The sequence below is a fragment of the Jatropha curcas genome, chromosome 1, assembly GCF_041381405.1.
Source record: "Jatropha curcas cultivar XTBG-Jc1 chromosome 1, XTBG_Jcur_1.0, whole genome shotgun sequence".
Taxonomy (NCBI): domain Eukaryota; kingdom Viridiplantae; phylum Streptophyta; class Magnoliopsida; order Malpighiales; family Euphorbiaceae; genus Jatropha; species Jatropha curcas.
The window spans coordinates 30,037,951-30,055,244 of record NC_143151.1 but is presented as its reverse complement, the minus strand read 5'-3'; the positions used below and the strand labels follow the sequence as shown (position 1 = coordinate 30,055,244).

Genomic DNA, 17,294 nt, shown 5'->3' with positions numbered 1-17,294 from the left:
TTATTATTAATTATTATTTGCCAACTAAAAGAAATGCACAGTCACAAGAAACTGCCATTTTGAATAATGTTTTAGTACTAATAATTTACTGAAAACAACAATAGTTTAAACAATAAAATCCCACATTCAGAAAATGTATCTCTTGCTAGGATCTTGATCTTCCCTCCTATGGAATTGAAAGGCATCTTTGTCTTTTCTGCTGTACCTAACATTTCTTTTTGCCATACAGAAACTTCAAACTCTCCTTTGTGACAAGGGAATTTCATTATCAATAATAACAAAGAAGTCGGTGATAATATTAATCAAAATAAATTTCTTTATCATTGAAGAATAAAATGTTTATGCACTTGGAATGCAATTAGCCGGTCACAAGTCCCAACTCACATGGATGTGTCCCTTATGGATATAACTATATCAACAAGGAAGGTTTGACATAATACTTGAAAATGACTAATCAAGTCATTATTAACACATCTAAATTTTTCTAGTTGCAGTTCTTCTTATTCAATGCTATAGAAACTCATATCCTACTACTTGCCCATTCGTTATTCCTATTTATGCTAAGCCATTTCTTTAAAAAAAAAAAAAAAAAAAAGAGAAATTTAGGTCTATTTTACTCATAGGATCACAAGAGTTACAGTTGTTAGAAAAGTTTTATCTTCATATATTCGGTTTCAGTATGAAAATACATGAAAAAAAAAGAGATAATAATAAAAAAAAGAAAAAAATCTCAATAAAAAGAAATTTCTTAATAATAAAAAATTTCTTGGCTTGCTATATTAATTGGTAATAAAAAGAAAATTCACATGACATGCGTGATTATCACAAGCAAAAGAATAGGCAGATTACTTCTTCTTAATAATCTGCCAGCTTATACGCTCCTGTATATTCCTAAAATTTTTTAATAAATTGATTTTCCTTTTAGCTGATTACATATACCTAAACAATATATATAATATGGATGTACATGCACACGTATGATAACTATATATACGACCTAACAATAGATTCAAATTGAAATTCTTTTTCTAATGCAAAAAAAAGGTAATATTTTTAATGAAATATTAAATGAGTTTAATTTGATTTGTAGCTATACACATAAGAAAACTAAAAGACAAGCTATCTACAATTCAATGAATTCCTTGTAAGTGCAAAGTAAACTAATAAATTAAGTTTTTTCTTAATATTATAATTTAATAAAGATTTATTCAGGCGATTATTATATTGAAATAATAAGTAAAAATTAATGAGGATTATTGAAAATAATATAAAATATAGTAAGGGTAATAGTAGATAATTTAAGGATTAATTATAATGCAAAAAAAAAGTGAACTGTATTTTTAGATAAACCAAAAAGAAACGATAGACTATTTTTTTGGGACGGAGAGAGTAATAAAAAGATTAATATTTAATACAATCCAAAATTAAATTATCAAAATCATATTATTCTTGCCCTCTAACCCCAAGGCTATTTTCGCGGACAAGAAGTCAAGCACCATTTTTAATTAATTGATGCCAATAAAAATGAAAAAACCGAAAAAAAAATACTCACTTCGTTCCACTTTAATAGTAATATTTGGTTTTTTCACAAGAATTAAAAAAATGACCAAAATATATTGATATTCTAAAAATATATAATAGAGCATCTAAATTATCCTTCTTAAAACTAAAACTCCCCATTTACTTTTACTACAAACCATCTAATAAATATGGATAAACTTGAAAAAAAAATAATTAATGTACTTTTAAAATTCTAAATAAACACTTAAAGTGAAATAAAATAAAATGATTATTTATAGCTATTAAAGTTAAACAAATGGAGTAAATTTTATGGGTACCTGTGATTTTATTTTATTTTTCCTTTCCTCTCTCTCTAATTCCCTCGTGACCATTCAACATAATATTTATGATTTGCTCATAATTAGATTTATCATATAATTGACTAATAAATGGGAAAACTCAAATGAAACCAAAATCATGTATATATATATATATATATATATATATATATATATATATATATATATATATATATATATATATATATATATATATATATATATCTTTTGAAAGTTATTTTAACAAATGCTTTTTGAATATATTTGGTGAAATGCAATGAAACATAATGTATCATAATTAAAAACATTTTTTAATTAACATATATTTTATTATATTATATTATGGGTTTTTTTTTTTTCATAATCATGAGATAGCTTTTTATCATTTCGGTGTAGATTAATATATGTTTGATAATAAAAAAATATATATTTTTACTCTCTTAATAAATACATTTCTCGATTATGCAATTTGTATTATCACTTAAAAAAAAAAAAACCAAGGCCATCTAGCATTATCACTAAATAAACATACGATTGAAATTTTTACGCACTAATTTAGTTTCGTGTGTATAAGATAATTGAAGTAATAATATGTGGCCTCCAATGAAAAAACGAGTTTAATATATGTAATAAAATAAATTTAGGAGCCAAGTATGAGGAGCTCAATAGACACTCTCGAATACCTGTACACATGCGTACCCTCTAATGGCTTTTTGAACTTCCGCACCCATTCCTTAGCCTTCAAATTCAATAACTGCCACATGATTTCATGTCCACTTGGTCCCTCTTCAATAAAAGCTCATAAATTCAGTACTGGATATTGGATAAACACAGTTAAAGAAGTGTTCCAAAGGATTTTTTTTTTTTTCTTTTTTGTTTTTTAAAGTGCTCGGTTTCCCTGCAAAGCTGCAACAGTGTTTCGTCTCTTTCTTGCAGGCAAATATAGCAAGTAAAAAATCAAACTTTGATTTTGACTCGAACTTTTTTCTTTTTAACCTTCTCTATTCAAAATCTCTCTCTTTCTCCTTCTTGAGAAACAGGACATGAATTTTTCTAGTCTGTTACTCCTGCCCATGTGGGCATTGTTTAGCACATCTTTGTTTTTCTTGGTTGATACCAGACCAGAGTCAACAACACTCTCCACCAGTTCTGGGGCTGCCTTTCTTGTTAACAAGGAACCCATTTCTTCGTTTTCTTCAGAAATGGAAGCTCAATCTCCAGGTATTATCGAGTTCTTTGGAATTTCATATGATGGGTTTTGATTCTTAAACTTTAAATTCTGTACTTCTGTAATACATATGCTTGATGCTTCTTTTGATTTCTTGGCTAAATGCTTTTTCTTTGTTGTGCTATTCAAATTTCTGAAATTTTGAAATCCTCGTGTCCAATAAGTTGTTTTTGTAGATTTTTTTACTTTTTTGGTACGGATATAAAATTGTGGTCTGAATATTTGCAGTTTTTGGTTGGTCAAATTTAGGAAAGAACAAGATCCTAGAATTTGAAAAAACCCCATGTCCAATAATTTGTTTAGTGTAGAATTTGTACATTTTTAGTAGGGATGTAAAACGCTGTCTGAATATTTTGGTTGGTAAAATTTAGGAAATAACAAGATCCTAGAATTTGGAGCCATTAGAATTCAAAATGCACAATAGTTTGATTTTTGGGGGAAAGAAAAAAAACGAAGAGCACCACGAGGAAAATTCAATTTAAGTTTGTTAAATATCACTTATTGGTTTGCCAGATACATTTTAATAATCTTTCCCAGAAATATTTCAGATAAAAATTTTCATTAGGTTTTCATATTTTGATGCAAAAAAGGTTATATTTTCTTCTTCTTACCTTTCTCTTTTAGTCTTTGTTTTATTACTTTATTTTCACACTCTCTGTTGATATGTTCAGCTCTATCATATGTGTACTAAAATAGCATAATAATGCTCCTTTTCTGCTTATCCAGGGGTGCCTCTGACTGCTGTGGTTAAAGTAGTACACCATCAAGATTTGAACAAGAGAATCCTCATAGCACTAATTGTTGCCTCCTCTCTTCTTGGGGGAATCTTGCTGTTTCTGTCATGTTTTTGGATCTACAAAATGAAAAACTCTAAAAACTGTAGTGGCAAAAGCAAACAAAATTTTGGTACCTTCTTTTCCTAGAAGTCACTTTCACATTCTTACAGTTTTTCTTTAGAGATAATTTACTCACAGTTACGCTTACATTTCCAAATTTTCTGTTTCTTTGTCAAATATTAAGATTCTGCAAATGGGCATTCACTGAGTCCAATTCTGGATAAATTTAATTCCTCAAGGATGGTTGGTAAGAAAGGTTCAATTACTTGGGTGGAATATAAGTTGTTAGAAGCTGCAACGAACAATTTCCGGGAAAATAGTCTATTGGGTGAAGGTGGTCATGGACGTGTATATAAAGCTCATTTTGATGACAAGGTACTAGCAGCTGTTAAAAAATTGGAGGGTGGAGGACAGGACATTCAAAGAGAATTTCAGGTAATGTGATGGTTGAAATTAGTTTCAGTATATATTTCTTTGTGTATGTTCTCATTAGCTTCTTTCTTTCTTCTAATTTCAATTGTAATTGCAGAATGAGATGAAGTGGTTGACAAAGATTCAGCACCAGAACATAATTTCTCTTTTGGGTTACTGCATTCACGGCGACACAAAGTTTCTTGTGTATGAAATGATGCAAAATGGGTCTCTGGAAAGTCAATTGCATGGTAAAATTCTTTAGAAGAAGAAATAACAATGAAAAATGCAAATTTGCAGATCCTTTTCTCTAATACATTATCTATGTTATTGATGTAGGACCAACTCATGGATCAGCTTTAACATGGCAGCTGCGGTTGAAAATTGCTGTTGACATTGCAAGGTACGTCCAATTGTTCAAATCTTCTTTGTTTATGCTTTATTCTCTTTGTTTCTCATTTTCTTTTCCAAAGAAAATTCCTTTTGATTGCTAACTAGTTGTCGATGTAATTGATGTTGACTAGAGGACTAGAATATCTTCACGAGCATTGTAATCCTCCTGTCGTCCATAGAGATATAAAGTCATCAAACATTCTTCTAGATTCCAACTTCAATGCCAAGGTAAAAACATAACAGCTTCACAAGCACCACAATCCTCGCATGTGGATGTTTATTACTCTTTATGATGCCAACTAAAAATGATTCCTTGAGTTCTTTCTTTTTCAGCTTTCAGATTTTGGCCTTGCTGTAACTTCTGGGGTTGAAAACAAAAACATAAAGCTTTCTGGGACTTTAGGCTATGTTGCCCCAGAGTACCTTTTGGAAGGTATACTAATATAACTCTTGTGGTAGGAGCTGTATTTTGGAAATAATCACCTTTTAATCTTTTACATTTTAGATCTTTGTTTTTGGCTATGCCATGAGAATAGAAATTGAAATGACTGTATGTTGTTGAGATTTTTTAACATAGAAGCCTTAGGTTTATGGGAAATGCATTTATTTCTTCTTCTTCTTTTTTTTTTTTTTTTGCATGAGATTTTCTTTACAAATCTCTTTTTTCCTGACGTTCATAATTTATAACCATATCTATTATTCATGTCGTTGTGATTTGATCTAAAATGTTTTAAGATGTTATCTTCACTGTTGTTATAATGGAGCTAATATGTCTTTCTGCTGCTCAGAGTGGTATTTGAAAATTATGCTAGAGTATCTAACCATTTTGCTGCAAGAAATTAAGTAGAAAGTATCCTTCTGCTTTATTTGACTATAAACCAAGAAAATATAAGTAAAAAAATAGAGTCAGGGCTGTTGAATGAGGCATGTAGTCTGTAATTCTGCTGTTCCTATACATGCTGATGATGAACTTGAGTTGAAAGAGAATTTTACGTTGACCCGCTTATTTCCTCTATAATAGGAAGATAAATGTGATCACGAAGTATCTTTTTGTACTATTTGATTATGCAAGACCGAAAATTACATTTTTATATCTCCTATATTTAGTTTTTCTTAGATGATAGGTTAGACCTAATATGCTATTGAACTTGGCCAGGTAAATTAACCGATAAAAGTGATGTCTATGCCTTTGGAATTGTCCTTCTAGAGCTCCTCATGGGAAGAAGACCAGTGGAAAAGTTATCAGAGGATCAACATCAGTCTATAGTATCATGGGTAATTTTTCTTGTGCAACATGTGTAGCTTCCTTTTCTAATATAATTCCAATTAAGGTTTCAAGCTACTGAAACCTAGTTATATACTCTGTTTTTCTTTTTTTTTGACATGTAGGCCATGCCTCAGCTTACTGACAGATCAAAGCTTCCGAATATCGTGGACCCTGTAGTCAAGGACACTATGGATTTGAAACACTTGTATCAGGTACATACATTGTATGGAAACACATTTATTAGTCTGCTTTAGGGCTTATATTCAATCATTTTTGTTCATATTATCACCGATCAGGTAGCTGCGGTTGCAGTACTATGCATACAACAAGAACCAAGCTATAGGCCATTGATAACGGATGTCTTGCATTCACTCATCCCTCTCGTACCTCTCGAGCTTGGAGGTTCGCTAAGGATTACAGAGCCTCTGCCTCCTGCCCTGCATTCTGACCAATGATGATGGAATATGCAGATATGTTTCTGTTCTTTTAAGATCATTCTTTCTGATGACTGTTTCCTTAGTAGAATTTACAGGAATTTTTTGTCTTTTTGTTTTTTTGTCATACAGTTGTAAATTGATATTAATATGATTTATCCATATATTGCTAAGTCAAATTAAGTCTTTCTTGTTATAAAATTAGGAGGGAAAAAAAAGAAAAAAGGTAGGGTAATGATTTTCATCAAGCATTTTCTATGTCAACAAGAAACTTGATTCTTATCACTTTATTTTCAAATTAGGTAGGTCACAGGTTTAATGACACAGCAATAAATTGTGGCCCTTTCCATGATGGGGATAAATCATGTGGTCACCACTGTCCTTTCACTTAAAGAAATTAGGGTTTTTAATTTAATTCATTGATAGATTCAGAAAAAACATGGGCACAGAAGGAAGAGTGAAAAGGAGCCTTCAGGCTTGCAACTACTCCAATGCTTAAGTATTGCTTCAGACCTAGTTTTCTTGAAGTTATCGGAGGTTGTCTTAAGAGGAACCCATTTTGACATAACAACCAAGAAGATAGGAGAATCCTCGTATAGATCCTTCATAGAATCTAGTCTTCTTCGTTAACGTCAACAGCAACAGTGCAAAATCACTAGCTAGCCATGATATTATCAACTAAACAATTAAATAAAACAAAACAAGCTAATGCATAGAAGACAGATTACAAGCTGCTTGTTTCATTTCTCAACATTTCTTGCAAGAAAATTCTCACTCCCTCTCTCTTTCATGAACAGAAAAAAGAATGGCTAAGGCCATATCAAAATGCTTATGCAATAAAAGCACCAAGAGCCTGTTCGTTAAAATTGTTCATCCAGGAGGCCACAAAGAACTCCATGATAGGCCTATTCTTGCATCACAAATAATGCTCAGGAATCCGAAATGCATAGTTGCTTACCCACATGTGTTTGAACAACCATGGGCTATTGTTCCACCAGAAACCCTCCTCCTGCAAGGCCACAAATTCTATGTTGTGCCCATCAGCACCATCAAGAAGCTCCAAACACAGTATCTTAAGCACTCGTCTTCTCCTTTACGTGATATTAACAAAGGCAAGGAGGAAGATATTAATGGCAAGAACAAGAACATGAAGGCGCTTAAAGAAGATAAGTACATCAAGATTGATAAAGCTAATAAGGGTTATTGTATATAATAAAGGATAAGTCATCCAAAGGACTTGCTAATAAGAATAATAAAGGATCAACGCCAATTAGATCACTTACAATTATGATCATTAGCAACCTGCTTTACAGAGCATTAGTGAAAATTATGAAGCAACTATCAATATTTCTTTTCAGTATCAAAATGTTATTACATACATAAATTAACAGAGCATTATTTATACATATAAATATATTACATTACGTATATTAATGTTCATACGTGTGTGTGTCTATATATATATGAACTTGTTATATTCTTGCTTGCAGATTAATGTGTAAAAGCTCAAGAAAATAAAACTATAATCAACAGTAGCTGTAACTTTCTTTTTATATATAGTATGTGTTGCTTATTTGTTCAACTAATTAATGCTTGTTTAGTGAAAATACCAAAAGATAAGGGCAAAATTGAAAAAAAAAATATTTCTTTTATTTTTTAAAATGACAAATGAAGTGAAACAAAAAAATTACTATAAAAATATGGGAAAAAACTTGTCTAGATCCAATTCATGTCCCTACCTAGTGACCAAACCAATAGAATTTAGTATTATTATTGAAACACCGGTATTTTTTACCATACATTTGAGGAAAAAAAATATCAGAACACTTCTTAGAGAATTCTGAATTTCATAAGTTTGGTCTATAGGTAGAGCGATGGACACCATGAACCAGATCTAGACAAATTTTTTCCAAAAACATTCTAAGAGGAGGAGCAATATTTCCGTAACTTTTTAAAATTACATATAAAGTGAATAAAAAAAACCTTTGGGAAAAAACTTTATATATATATTATTAAAACTCAATACTTCAATTTTAAATAAATATTTGTATATCATAAATCATATTCCATATTCGTGCTTATATAATAAAAATAATAAAAGTTATTTTATTTTTTGAAAATGTAATTCATTAATAGTAATATCATCAATTACATACATGCAATTTTATTATTGGTAACTAATAGGATTCGTTGTTTTTTTAATAATATAACTAAAATAAAAAAAAATATATAATATTAAATCTTTCCGCTTGGAGTTAATTTAAAATATATATATATAAATTTTCATAGTAGCAACTAGATTGCTTTTCTAATAATTTACAATATATGATAAATACAGATGAGTTCCTACAGCTATGCGTCAATAGCATTAATGGATGAACAAGTCGTACTATCAGACTCCATCTATCGAAGATCCACACCTACAAATTAAGATCTAAAGTCTCCAACCAAATAAAATTAAATATCATAATTTTATTTTGTAATAAACCCTTCCAAAGAAGTGACTACCTTATAAAGAAGAGATAAAAAAAAAAAAAATCTAATACGGAGATAACCAACAATAACAAAATAAAAAAGATAAATCTATTATAGGAAACATATATCTAAATTTATTAAAACAAAAGAAGATTAAAAATAAAAAAATGAAGCCAAAGAGATAATAAAAAATAAGAGGCGTAGACTACTCCTTATAAATAGTGACAGTCCAAAATTAAAATTAGAGTTAGACAATTAAAGAGCGCTAGATGGTTCAAAGTTATTTTATTCGGTAAACAGCAGCGGTCCAAACTTTTGGTTTAACATTTTGGGAACCATTTCCTGCAGAAACAGAAAGGCGTAGTTGGGGTTGGGCTTCCCTTTCTCCACCAGTTAATTATGCACCCATCTGTTATCTTAGCATCAAAATTTGTCATATGAGTAGCAAGGAAAACTCATGGAGAAGAAATGCCATATCAATCTCAAGAATCTCCCTCTTCCTCCAGATCCCGCCTACTCCGAGTCCCAGGTAATGATGAACAAACAAGAAAATCAAGAATCCAAGTTGTCTTTCTTTCTGTATCTTGAGCTAATTAATTTTTTCCCTTTTTGCAGGTCAAGAAAATCAAAACAAATTTTAGGTATGTGCCCAAAGCTGCAAAGCCAGGGCAAGAAGAGGGAAGAAAAGAAGTAAAATTTGATCACGAGGCAAACACTGAAGCAGATTTATTTGCAGACATAAATATAGTGCAAAAACAGAGCACGAATGAAGAAGAAGAAGAAGAAGATGATGCTTCTATAAAGCACATAATAGAATCCAATAATACCAACACAAGCAAGACCCAAGTTCAAAACAAGCTGAATTTTGGGAGGGAGACCAGCTTTGATTATCAATTAGGTAATTCTTTGACATTTTAATTCTGCACTTATTTTTCCCTCTTTTGATTTCTCAATTTATCCATAGAGTTATCCCTTTTTCTTTTTCTTTTTTTTATTTAAATAAATCCCTGGTGCTCATCCTCTTGCTGTTTGTATCAGCTGCTGTTTTTTTTGGTATTTGTTTATATTTCATAAATTTTTGTTTTGTTTTTTTTATCAAATGTGTAACCAAGACAAAGAAAAACTTATATATATATATATATAACTGATCACATCTTCTTGAAAAGTGAAAATTAAAGAGTAATCCTTTTCTTTTTTTGTTAATTTTTCTTTTTAAAAAAGGCTAATTAGAATTAGGATCATTAGTGTTTTTTTTTTCAAAAAATTAAAAAAAAAATTTGCTTAGAATATCTAGTAAGTAATATACAAAGGAGAACTAGAAAGTTCTCATTATAATTTTTTTTTTTTTTTTTTTTTTTTTTTTTTTGGGTGGCTAGGATCAGATGGTTAGTATGCGGTATGCCTCACTCTATATAAGCCAAATGAAAATTAAATATTTAATTTTGACATTTTGTTAGAAATTTGACCATTTTTTAATTTAATAAATTGGTACATTTTATTTTCTTTCACAGAAAAAGCAAATCTTCTTCAAAAAGCATACCATTTAAAACTTCTCATTTGACATTCGTTTTGTATTTTGTTTAGGGGAAGCAAGTAAGGTATCACCTAAATCACAACTGCATGAGATTTGTGCGGCCAACAATTGGAAACCGCCTTTGTTCGAATGCTGCAAAGATGAAGGCCCTTGCCACCTCAGATTGTAATATCATTTTTTATTTTCTATTAATTTTCCCTCTAAAAAGAAAAAAAATAAAAGCTTATAATTACCAAAGAAAATGTTTTTATTTGTATACTTTGTTTTGTTTGACAAATTGAAGATTTGCACAGGTTCACGTTCAAGGTATTAGTGGAGATTAAAGGGGCAACAACGGAGGTGATATTGGAATGTTTTGGTGGGCCAAGGCCCAAAAAGAAGGCAGCAGCAGATCATGCAGCTGAAGGAGCATTATGGTACTTGAAGCATCTTGGTTATTTTCCAATAAAGAAGTGGCAGAAAAGAAATTAGGATACTTCTTAATTACATTTTAGTCCATCCCATCAATTTGTACAGAACATTTCTTAGATAATAATATTGTTATTAAGAGAGGAATTGCATGGTGTTATAATTACATACTTGCTTAGTTTGATTTCCACACAAATTAAGAAAATATAATTAAAATAGTTAAATTATTTTATGTTTTCTTAATATATCTTTATACTAAATATTAATAGTTTATATTTGAAGTTATGGAATTAACTGTTATACATGCAATAATAATAAGTTTATTTATTTTCAAATTTGATTCATGGTAATATGCTTGACAAAGACATATTAAATGGAGATAAAATAAAAAATTATAAAATTTGTCTTTCGTTTTAATATAGAGTTTTAGATAAATGAAAAAAAGGAAATGAATATATTATTATAATATGGAATTTTTTTTTCCCTCTGAGTTTATATTATTAAAAGGGAGGACTACATTTATTGTGTAGCTCACATGTTGTCCTTGTATATTCTAATTTTTTATCAAAGAGCCTGATTTTTTAATTATATGAAATACTAATTTGTTGTTTTATTGCAATTTAATTATATTTTTAGTATTTATATTTAATTTTAAATAAAATATTGATTATTTTTGTTAAATTTAAAAATTTACATTTTAAAATACATCATGATATACCAAATTTATGTTTACAGTTGATAAATTTAAAATTACCGAAATCCAAATGGTATAGAATGAAATTTTAAATTTTAAAAATATTTGGAACATAATAGAATAAAATTTTAAGTTTTAAAATATTCCAGAATAAGAGTCGTTTCATTCCACATCGACATAATTACACCTCTAGTCCAGTGAAGTTAAATATTGTAAAAAATATATTGTATTGTTATAATTAAAATCATTATTACACATAAGTTAATTAAAAGAAATATTAATTTCAGATAAGTTAGATATAAATTATAAATGAATATATAAATTATAAATGAATATATAAATTCATCTCTCAACTTTATTACTTTAATCTTACAACACTCTCAATTTTTATTTTATTTTAATTCACAAAACATTTCAACTCATAAAATTACACATGAATAGAGAACATAGATATTGGAAACAGAATTGATTATTGATAATTAAAAAAAATTGTCAAATACTTGATGATATGGGAGAAAAATTTTAGAATTGAATATTAAATATTTAATAATATACTACAAATTTAAATGTAAAAACTTATTATCTTCAATATAAAGAAAATTTTAATATTAATAATATTATCAGGCTGTTAGATATTTGTGAGGATCTCTTACTTGTATTGTGAATATTATGAGATCTCAATTACCATGGATTTGAAAGAAAATCAAAAGCCCATTGAAAACTCTCTGTCGATTGGAAAACTATCTATGTATTTGTAGCAACGGCACGTCGAAGACTAAGTTAATTATTAGGTTTGGCTGAGTTGAAATAAAGGCCAAACGACTATTGTTTCATAATTAGCTTCATGAGATACTTCTGTTAATTGGAAATAAAAACTGAAAGTAAAAAATAGCAGAAAAGAAAAGAAAAGAAAAGAAAAGAAATCTTGCTAATTAAGAAGAGAAATGGAAATGCCAGAAGCAAAAAGAGGGAATCACATTGAAAATGCATAGTAACAAGAGTACAAATATAGCGAAACACATGCTATCTTGATCAGCTTATTCACTTTCCAACCCCGAAGATCAGTCTCAATAGACAATCTTTACATGTTTTATTCCCAACCCTTGCATTCTACAAAATCCTCATCAAAAAACGAGGATTCTTTTGGAAACGAAAAGAATTTGCAATCCTAATATTTGATAAATATATAGGTTTCACTCTCCTCGTCCAAAGTTCTTTCGCCGTCAGACACCACTTCACTTGCAGCATTCAAACAGTGTAGTGCTGTTGAATGGTCTCAATGTCGAGTCCTTTCAGCTTCACCACTGATTCAACATGTCCCTTCAGTGTATGCAGCTCCCTTAACCTGGTTAAACACAGTTATAAGCTTCTTTAGAATTTTTTTTGTTAATTTAACCTTAGCGACCTCAATACTTATAAACGTGAGAACACAAGTTCGATTGTTCATTTCATTACCTGGCAACTTCTGCACGCCTCTTGGCCTGCTCGGCAATTTCGGACAATTCCCTGTAGTTTTTGTCTTGGAAAAGTTCTGCAGTTTCAGGTGGCTGAAGTCCATGCAGAGTCCTTTGTGCAGCAGCCCATTGTGCTTCCCTTTCTCCTCTTCCGTAATCCTTCTTTGTTGTGAAAGCAGTCTGAAGCATCAAGTGCGAAATTGACAAACAAATTGTTAAACATGTTCCTAGTAAAGACATGCATATATATAACATTCTTTTTCTTGGCAAAGGTTATTTTATTACCCTGTTTTGTACTAGGTTGTCCCAGGCTTTTCCGCTCAAAGCGTATCGGATAATAAACTTGAGAACATCAAGAGGAACATAAAAAACAATGCTGTAGAGCCAAATAACACCAGCCCATCCCCATCCAATACCCTGGATCCTAGCAAATTTCCAATCGCCATACACAGCAATGATTGTAGCAATCTGAATTATAAATCAAACACAGTAACTTAATTAGCTTCTTGCAGAACAATTTTAAGAACTTCAAATAATAGTCAATATGACGCACCAGTTGGGCAATGAGAAAGGCAGTCACTAGCAGAAGACCAGGGCGTTCGACAAAAGACCAGCTGCGAGACCTTGTAACGAAAATTAGTGCCTGACTTACTATGCTCACTTGGAGATACACTGCAGCTGTAAGCTCATCATGGTTTTCTCTGATAGATCTAACACCAAACTTCTCCTGTAAATTTTGATGTTAAAATTAGTTTATAGAATAAATTTTCTTTGACTGTATGCAAGTTAGTATGAAGATTTTTTATATTTTCTTACTGTGAAGAAATCAGAACTGTGAGCAACCCAGAAGAACACAACAGTCATGATAGCTAAATAGGCACCAAGCACAACACCAGTAGCGAAAATCTCCTTAAGCTTCCATGAATCAGGAATAGGAGATGGCTTCACTCTATCTTTAGAAATAGTCATGATAGTTCCATCATTAAGTATGGCAATGATCAGAACCATGAAAGGTGAGAAATCGAATTTCCAGATAAGAGCAAGAAGCATGAACCCAAGAACAATACGAATTGTTATCGAAACTGCATAAATTGTGTAGTTCTTCATTCTCTGGAAAATTGCTCTGCTTGTTAACACCGCACTCACTATCACACTCAAACCTGGCTCTGTAAGTACTATATCAGATGCACCCCGTGCTGCGTCAGTAGCGTCAGCCACTGCAATTCCAATATCAGCCTTTTTCAATGCTGGAGCATCATTCACACCATCTCCAGTCATTCCACAAATGTGTTTCCTATCTTGCAACCTCTTCACAATTTCATATTTATGCTCTGCACGAGTAATTAACCATATAAGTTAAAGATCCACAGCTAATACTATGTTTACCTAATAATATAAATAAGAGGATTGAGTTCAATTACCAGGGAAGACTCCAGCAAAGCCATCAGCCTTTTCGATAAGTTCATCGACAGGAAGTCCTGCAATAGACTCATCTTTTGTTTGTCCTAGAAGAGCAGAAGAAGGATACATATTGGTTCCCATTCCGAGCCTTCGACCAGTCTCCTTACCAATTGCAAGCTGGTCACCAGTGATCATCTTCACATTGACACCTAGATTAAGAGCACGAGCAATTGTCTCTGCACTATCATGCCTTGGAGGATCAAAAAGAGGCAAGAGACCAACAAATTGCCATGGGGATCCAGGGCTCTCTTTGTTTTTCTCTGGTACAGTCTGTTAAAAACCAAAACGATTATTTATGGTTACAATTGCAATGTTCTTCATTTGAACACAGGTAATAGAATTAAATCACCTGTCTGCCAACAGCAAGAGAGCGAAGACCACGATCAGCAAATTTATCAATGATAGCAAGAGCTTTCTTCTTTGCGTCATCCTTGAGATTGCAAAGTTCAATGATCTAGAAGCAATATGTTGAATATGTTTAATTAAGAACTTATAATTCACAAAAGAAAATTAGTAAACATAATGCACTAGATGATCTATAACCTGCTCTGGTGCGCCTTTGCTAATCCTATGCCAGTTGCCATCTGAATCAATGTATGTAATAGCTGTGCGCTTTTCTACTGGGTTAAATGGCAAGAAATGCACCTCGGTGATGCCTGCTCTCGCCTGAATAGAGAACGAAGGTTTTGAAGTCAAATTACTACCAATTTAGACAGGATTTTAACTAGACACTTACATACTATGATTTGTTAAATAATTGTACTAATTAACATACCTCTTTTGGATCACCCAACATTCCAACAATACAAGCATCAATAGCATCTTGATTCTCAACTCTAGAAGCCCTAGCACCAAGCAAAATCACTGTGTCTTTGTCCACATCCTTTACAAATACCTGAAATTAAATGAAACAAACATCAATAATCAACAAATCAACGAATACCCCAAAATTAAAAAAGTTGCATTTATTTTTTTTTTTTTTGAAAAGAAAAAAGTTGCATTTATTAATAACAAGTACCGACCTCAATCAAGCTTTTATCAACTGTAAGCTTGTTGAGAGTGAGAGTTCCAGTCTTATCACTACACAACACATCCATTCCGGCCATTTCTTCAATGGCAGTCATTCTCTTAGTAATAGCACCTTGTTCCGAGAGGCGGTGGGACCCAATAGCCATTGTAACAGACAACACAGTAGGCATAGCAATTGGAATACCACCAATGAGAAGGACTAAAAGATTGTCAATTCCATCGCGATATTTACGTTTTTGAATTGGGTACATTACTATAATCTCTACAACCATTCCCACAAAAATAGAGCAAATGCAGAAATTCCCAATTGCTGTCAGAACTTTTTGGAAATGCCCTTCATTGTTAGTACTGTCAACAAGATGAGCAGCTTTACCGAAAAAGGTATGAACTCCCGTAGCAATTACAACAGCCTCAATCTCTCCTTGCTTGCAAGTAGAACCAGAAAATACTTCATCGCCTGGGTTTTTGGTTACAGGCAAGGATTCACCAGTAAGTGCAGCTTGATCGATCTTTAAAGGATCTCCTTCTAGAAGACGAGCATCTGCTGGAACAATATCTCCTAATTTGATACTAACAATATCCCCAGGCACCAAAATTTCTGCCTCTTGTTCAGACCACCTTCCATCTCTTAGCACCTTAAATCAATTAAAAATTAAACTAATTTGTTAGTGATTAGCTAATTAATTAATTAAGTCGATTCAAATAAATATACCTTTGTTTTAGGAGCAAGACCAGCCATAAGAGCAGCTGCAGCATTGCCTGCATTGTTCTCTTCAATGAAACTAATGGTGGAGTTGATGATAAGCAAAACTACAATACCCGTAAAATCTTGCCAATCTGGTGGTTTACCCTGCAATTTAATTTTGAACTTTTTGTTATTATCAGGGTGTTAGACAAATTAATAACCGGAAGTTTAGAGAAAAGCACCTACTCCTCCATTGGCCAAAGCAATAGCCATGATAGCAGCTGCTTCCATAACCCAAGAAAGTGGATTCCACATAAAACCCAGAAATTTCAATAACTTGTTTTCCTGTATTTTGAAACAAATTTAGAATTCATTATTGGTTTCTAACAAATAAATTTTATTCACATTTAACAATAATAAAAAAGGAAAAGACCTTTTTCTCTTCAAGCTTATTAGGGCCAAAAATCTGCAACCTTTTCTGGCCTTCCTCCGATGACAAACCTTCTCTTGTGCATTGGAGCTGCTGAAACACTTCTTCAACTGGAATCCGTTCCTATTAAAATCCCAAATCCCAATATAAACAATGAACCAAAATAAGTAATTGCACTCATTCGTCTGAAATAGAAAAACAGCAAGAAAGAAAAGGAAAACACTAACAAGGTCGACGTTCTCGTTCTTGATCTCTTCCAAGCTAATGTTTTTGGTAGCCATGATCAATTAGACGAGTTAGCTTGATGTATTGATTTTAGAATGGAATGGAATGAGTAGAACTGAAAATACAGTCTCTATTTATATTGCACTTGCGTGGTTTTTGCTTGCTTATTTGACCCTATTCTTACTCTCACACTCCTTTTAGGAGTCTGTGTGGTCTATTTTTAATTTTTTTTTTGTTTCTTTTCTGTTTATGGCCAACTTCGATTTTCCTGCGAATGACCTGGGACTGTTGTGGGTCCCCTGTAGCCCCGGTCTAAACGTGTGATTATTATGCGCTTTCTGTATTCCTACGGTTACTTTCCTTTCTTTGCTCCCTCACTGCCCACTAGGATTACGCCTCCTGTTCTTACAGTACTGCTTGGGGTTACGTGGATGTTTATCATTGGGCCAAACTGTTGCGCGCCAGAAAGATTTGGAAGTACGGAAATTGCTG

The 17,294-nt window shown here is 31.7% G+C and overlaps 3 protein-coding genes across 3 annotated transcripts; 2 read left to right on the top strand and 1 right to left on the bottom strand.

Annotated features, from left to right (window-relative positions):
* The first annotated feature begins 2,613 nt into the window (after window positions 1-2,613).
* LOC105630345 (putative receptor-like protein kinase At1g80640) lies at window positions 2,614-6,590 on the top strand. Its single transcript, XM_012212153.4, has 10 exons — window positions 2,614-3,059; window positions 3,793-3,972; window positions 4,087-4,337; window positions 4,432-4,564; window positions 4,653-4,716; window positions 4,838-4,934; window positions 5,040-5,139; window positions 5,863-5,981; window positions 6,096-6,185; window positions 6,270-6,590. The coding sequence occupies exons 1-10, from the start codon at window positions 2,882-2,884 to the stop codon at window positions 6,426-6,428; spliced, it is 1,371 nt and encodes a 456-aa protein (XP_012067543.1). The 5' UTR covers window positions 2,614-2,881; the 3' UTR covers window positions 6,429-6,590.
* A 2,535-nt stretch (window positions 6,591-9,125) lies between these two features.
* LOC105630344 (RNAse THREE-like protein 1) lies at window positions 9,126-10,971 on the top strand. Its single transcript, XM_012212152.4, has 4 exons — window positions 9,126-9,411; window positions 9,498-9,780; window positions 10,467-10,581; window positions 10,710-10,971. Exons 1-4 carry the CDS (start codon window positions 9,340-9,342, stop codon window positions 10,885-10,887), a joined length of 648 nt encoding a protein of 215 aa, XP_012067542.1. The 5' UTR covers window positions 9,126-9,339; the 3' UTR covers window positions 10,888-10,971.
* A 1,498-nt stretch (window positions 10,972-12,469) lies between these two features.
* HA9 (H[+]-ATPase 9) lies at window positions 12,470-16,959 on the bottom strand. The gene is made up of 14 exons (XM_012212150.3): window positions 16,805-16,959; window positions 16,581-16,700; window positions 16,394-16,492; window positions 16,175-16,312; window positions 15,456-16,097; window positions 15,209-15,328; window positions 14,977-15,099; window positions 14,783-14,887; window positions 14,394-14,703; window positions 13,789-14,303; window positions 13,526-13,699; window positions 13,258-13,440; window positions 12,974-13,152; window positions 12,470-12,863 (listed from the first exon to the last, which is right to left on the bottom strand). The coding sequence occupies exons 1-14, from the start codon at window positions 16,856-16,858 to the stop codon at window positions 12,767-12,769; spliced, it is 2,859 nt and encodes a 952-aa protein (XP_012067540.1). The 5' UTR covers window positions 16,859-16,959; the 3' UTR covers window positions 12,470-12,766.
* Window positions 16,960-17,294: the final 335 nt, after the last annotated feature.

Bases quoted from the DNA above. Each gene is read 5' to 3' on its own strand.
- HA9 (XM_012212150.3), bottom strand. From the start codon at position 16,858: ATGGCTACCAAAAACATTAGCTTGGAAGAGATCAAGAACGAGAACGTC. The intron at 16,493-16,580 runs GTCTTTTCCTTT...TTCAAAATACAG, and splicing joins ATAAGCTTGAAGAGAAAAAG to GAAAACAAGTTATTGAAATT. The intron at 16,098-16,174 runs GTATATTTATTT...AATTGATTTAAG, and splicing joins GTCTTGCTCCTAAAACAAAG to GTGCTAAGAGATGGAAGGTG.
- LOC105630344 (XM_012212152.4), top strand. From the start codon at position 9,340: ATGGAGAAGAAATGCCATATCAATCTCAAGAATCTCCCTCTTCCTCCA. The intron at 9,781-10,466 runs GTAATTCTTTGA...TATTTTGTTTAG, and splicing joins CAGCTTTGATTATCAATTAG to GGGAAGCAAGTAAGGTATCA. The intron at 10,582-10,709 runs GTAATATCATTT...AGATTTGCACAG, and splicing joins GGCCCTTGCCACCTCAGATT to GTTCACGTTCAAGGTATTAG.
- LOC105630345 (XM_012212153.4), top strand. From the start codon at position 2,882: ATGAATTTTTCTAGTCTGTTACTCCTGCCCATGTGGGCATTGTTTAGC. The intron at 4,717-4,837 runs GTACGTCCAATT...GATGTTGACTAG, and splicing joins ATTGCTGTTGACATTGCAAG to AGGACTAGAATATCTTCACG. The intron at 5,140-5,862 runs GTATACTAATAT...GAACTTGGCCAG, and splicing joins CCCAGAGTACCTTTTGGAAG to GTAAATTAACCGATAAAAGT.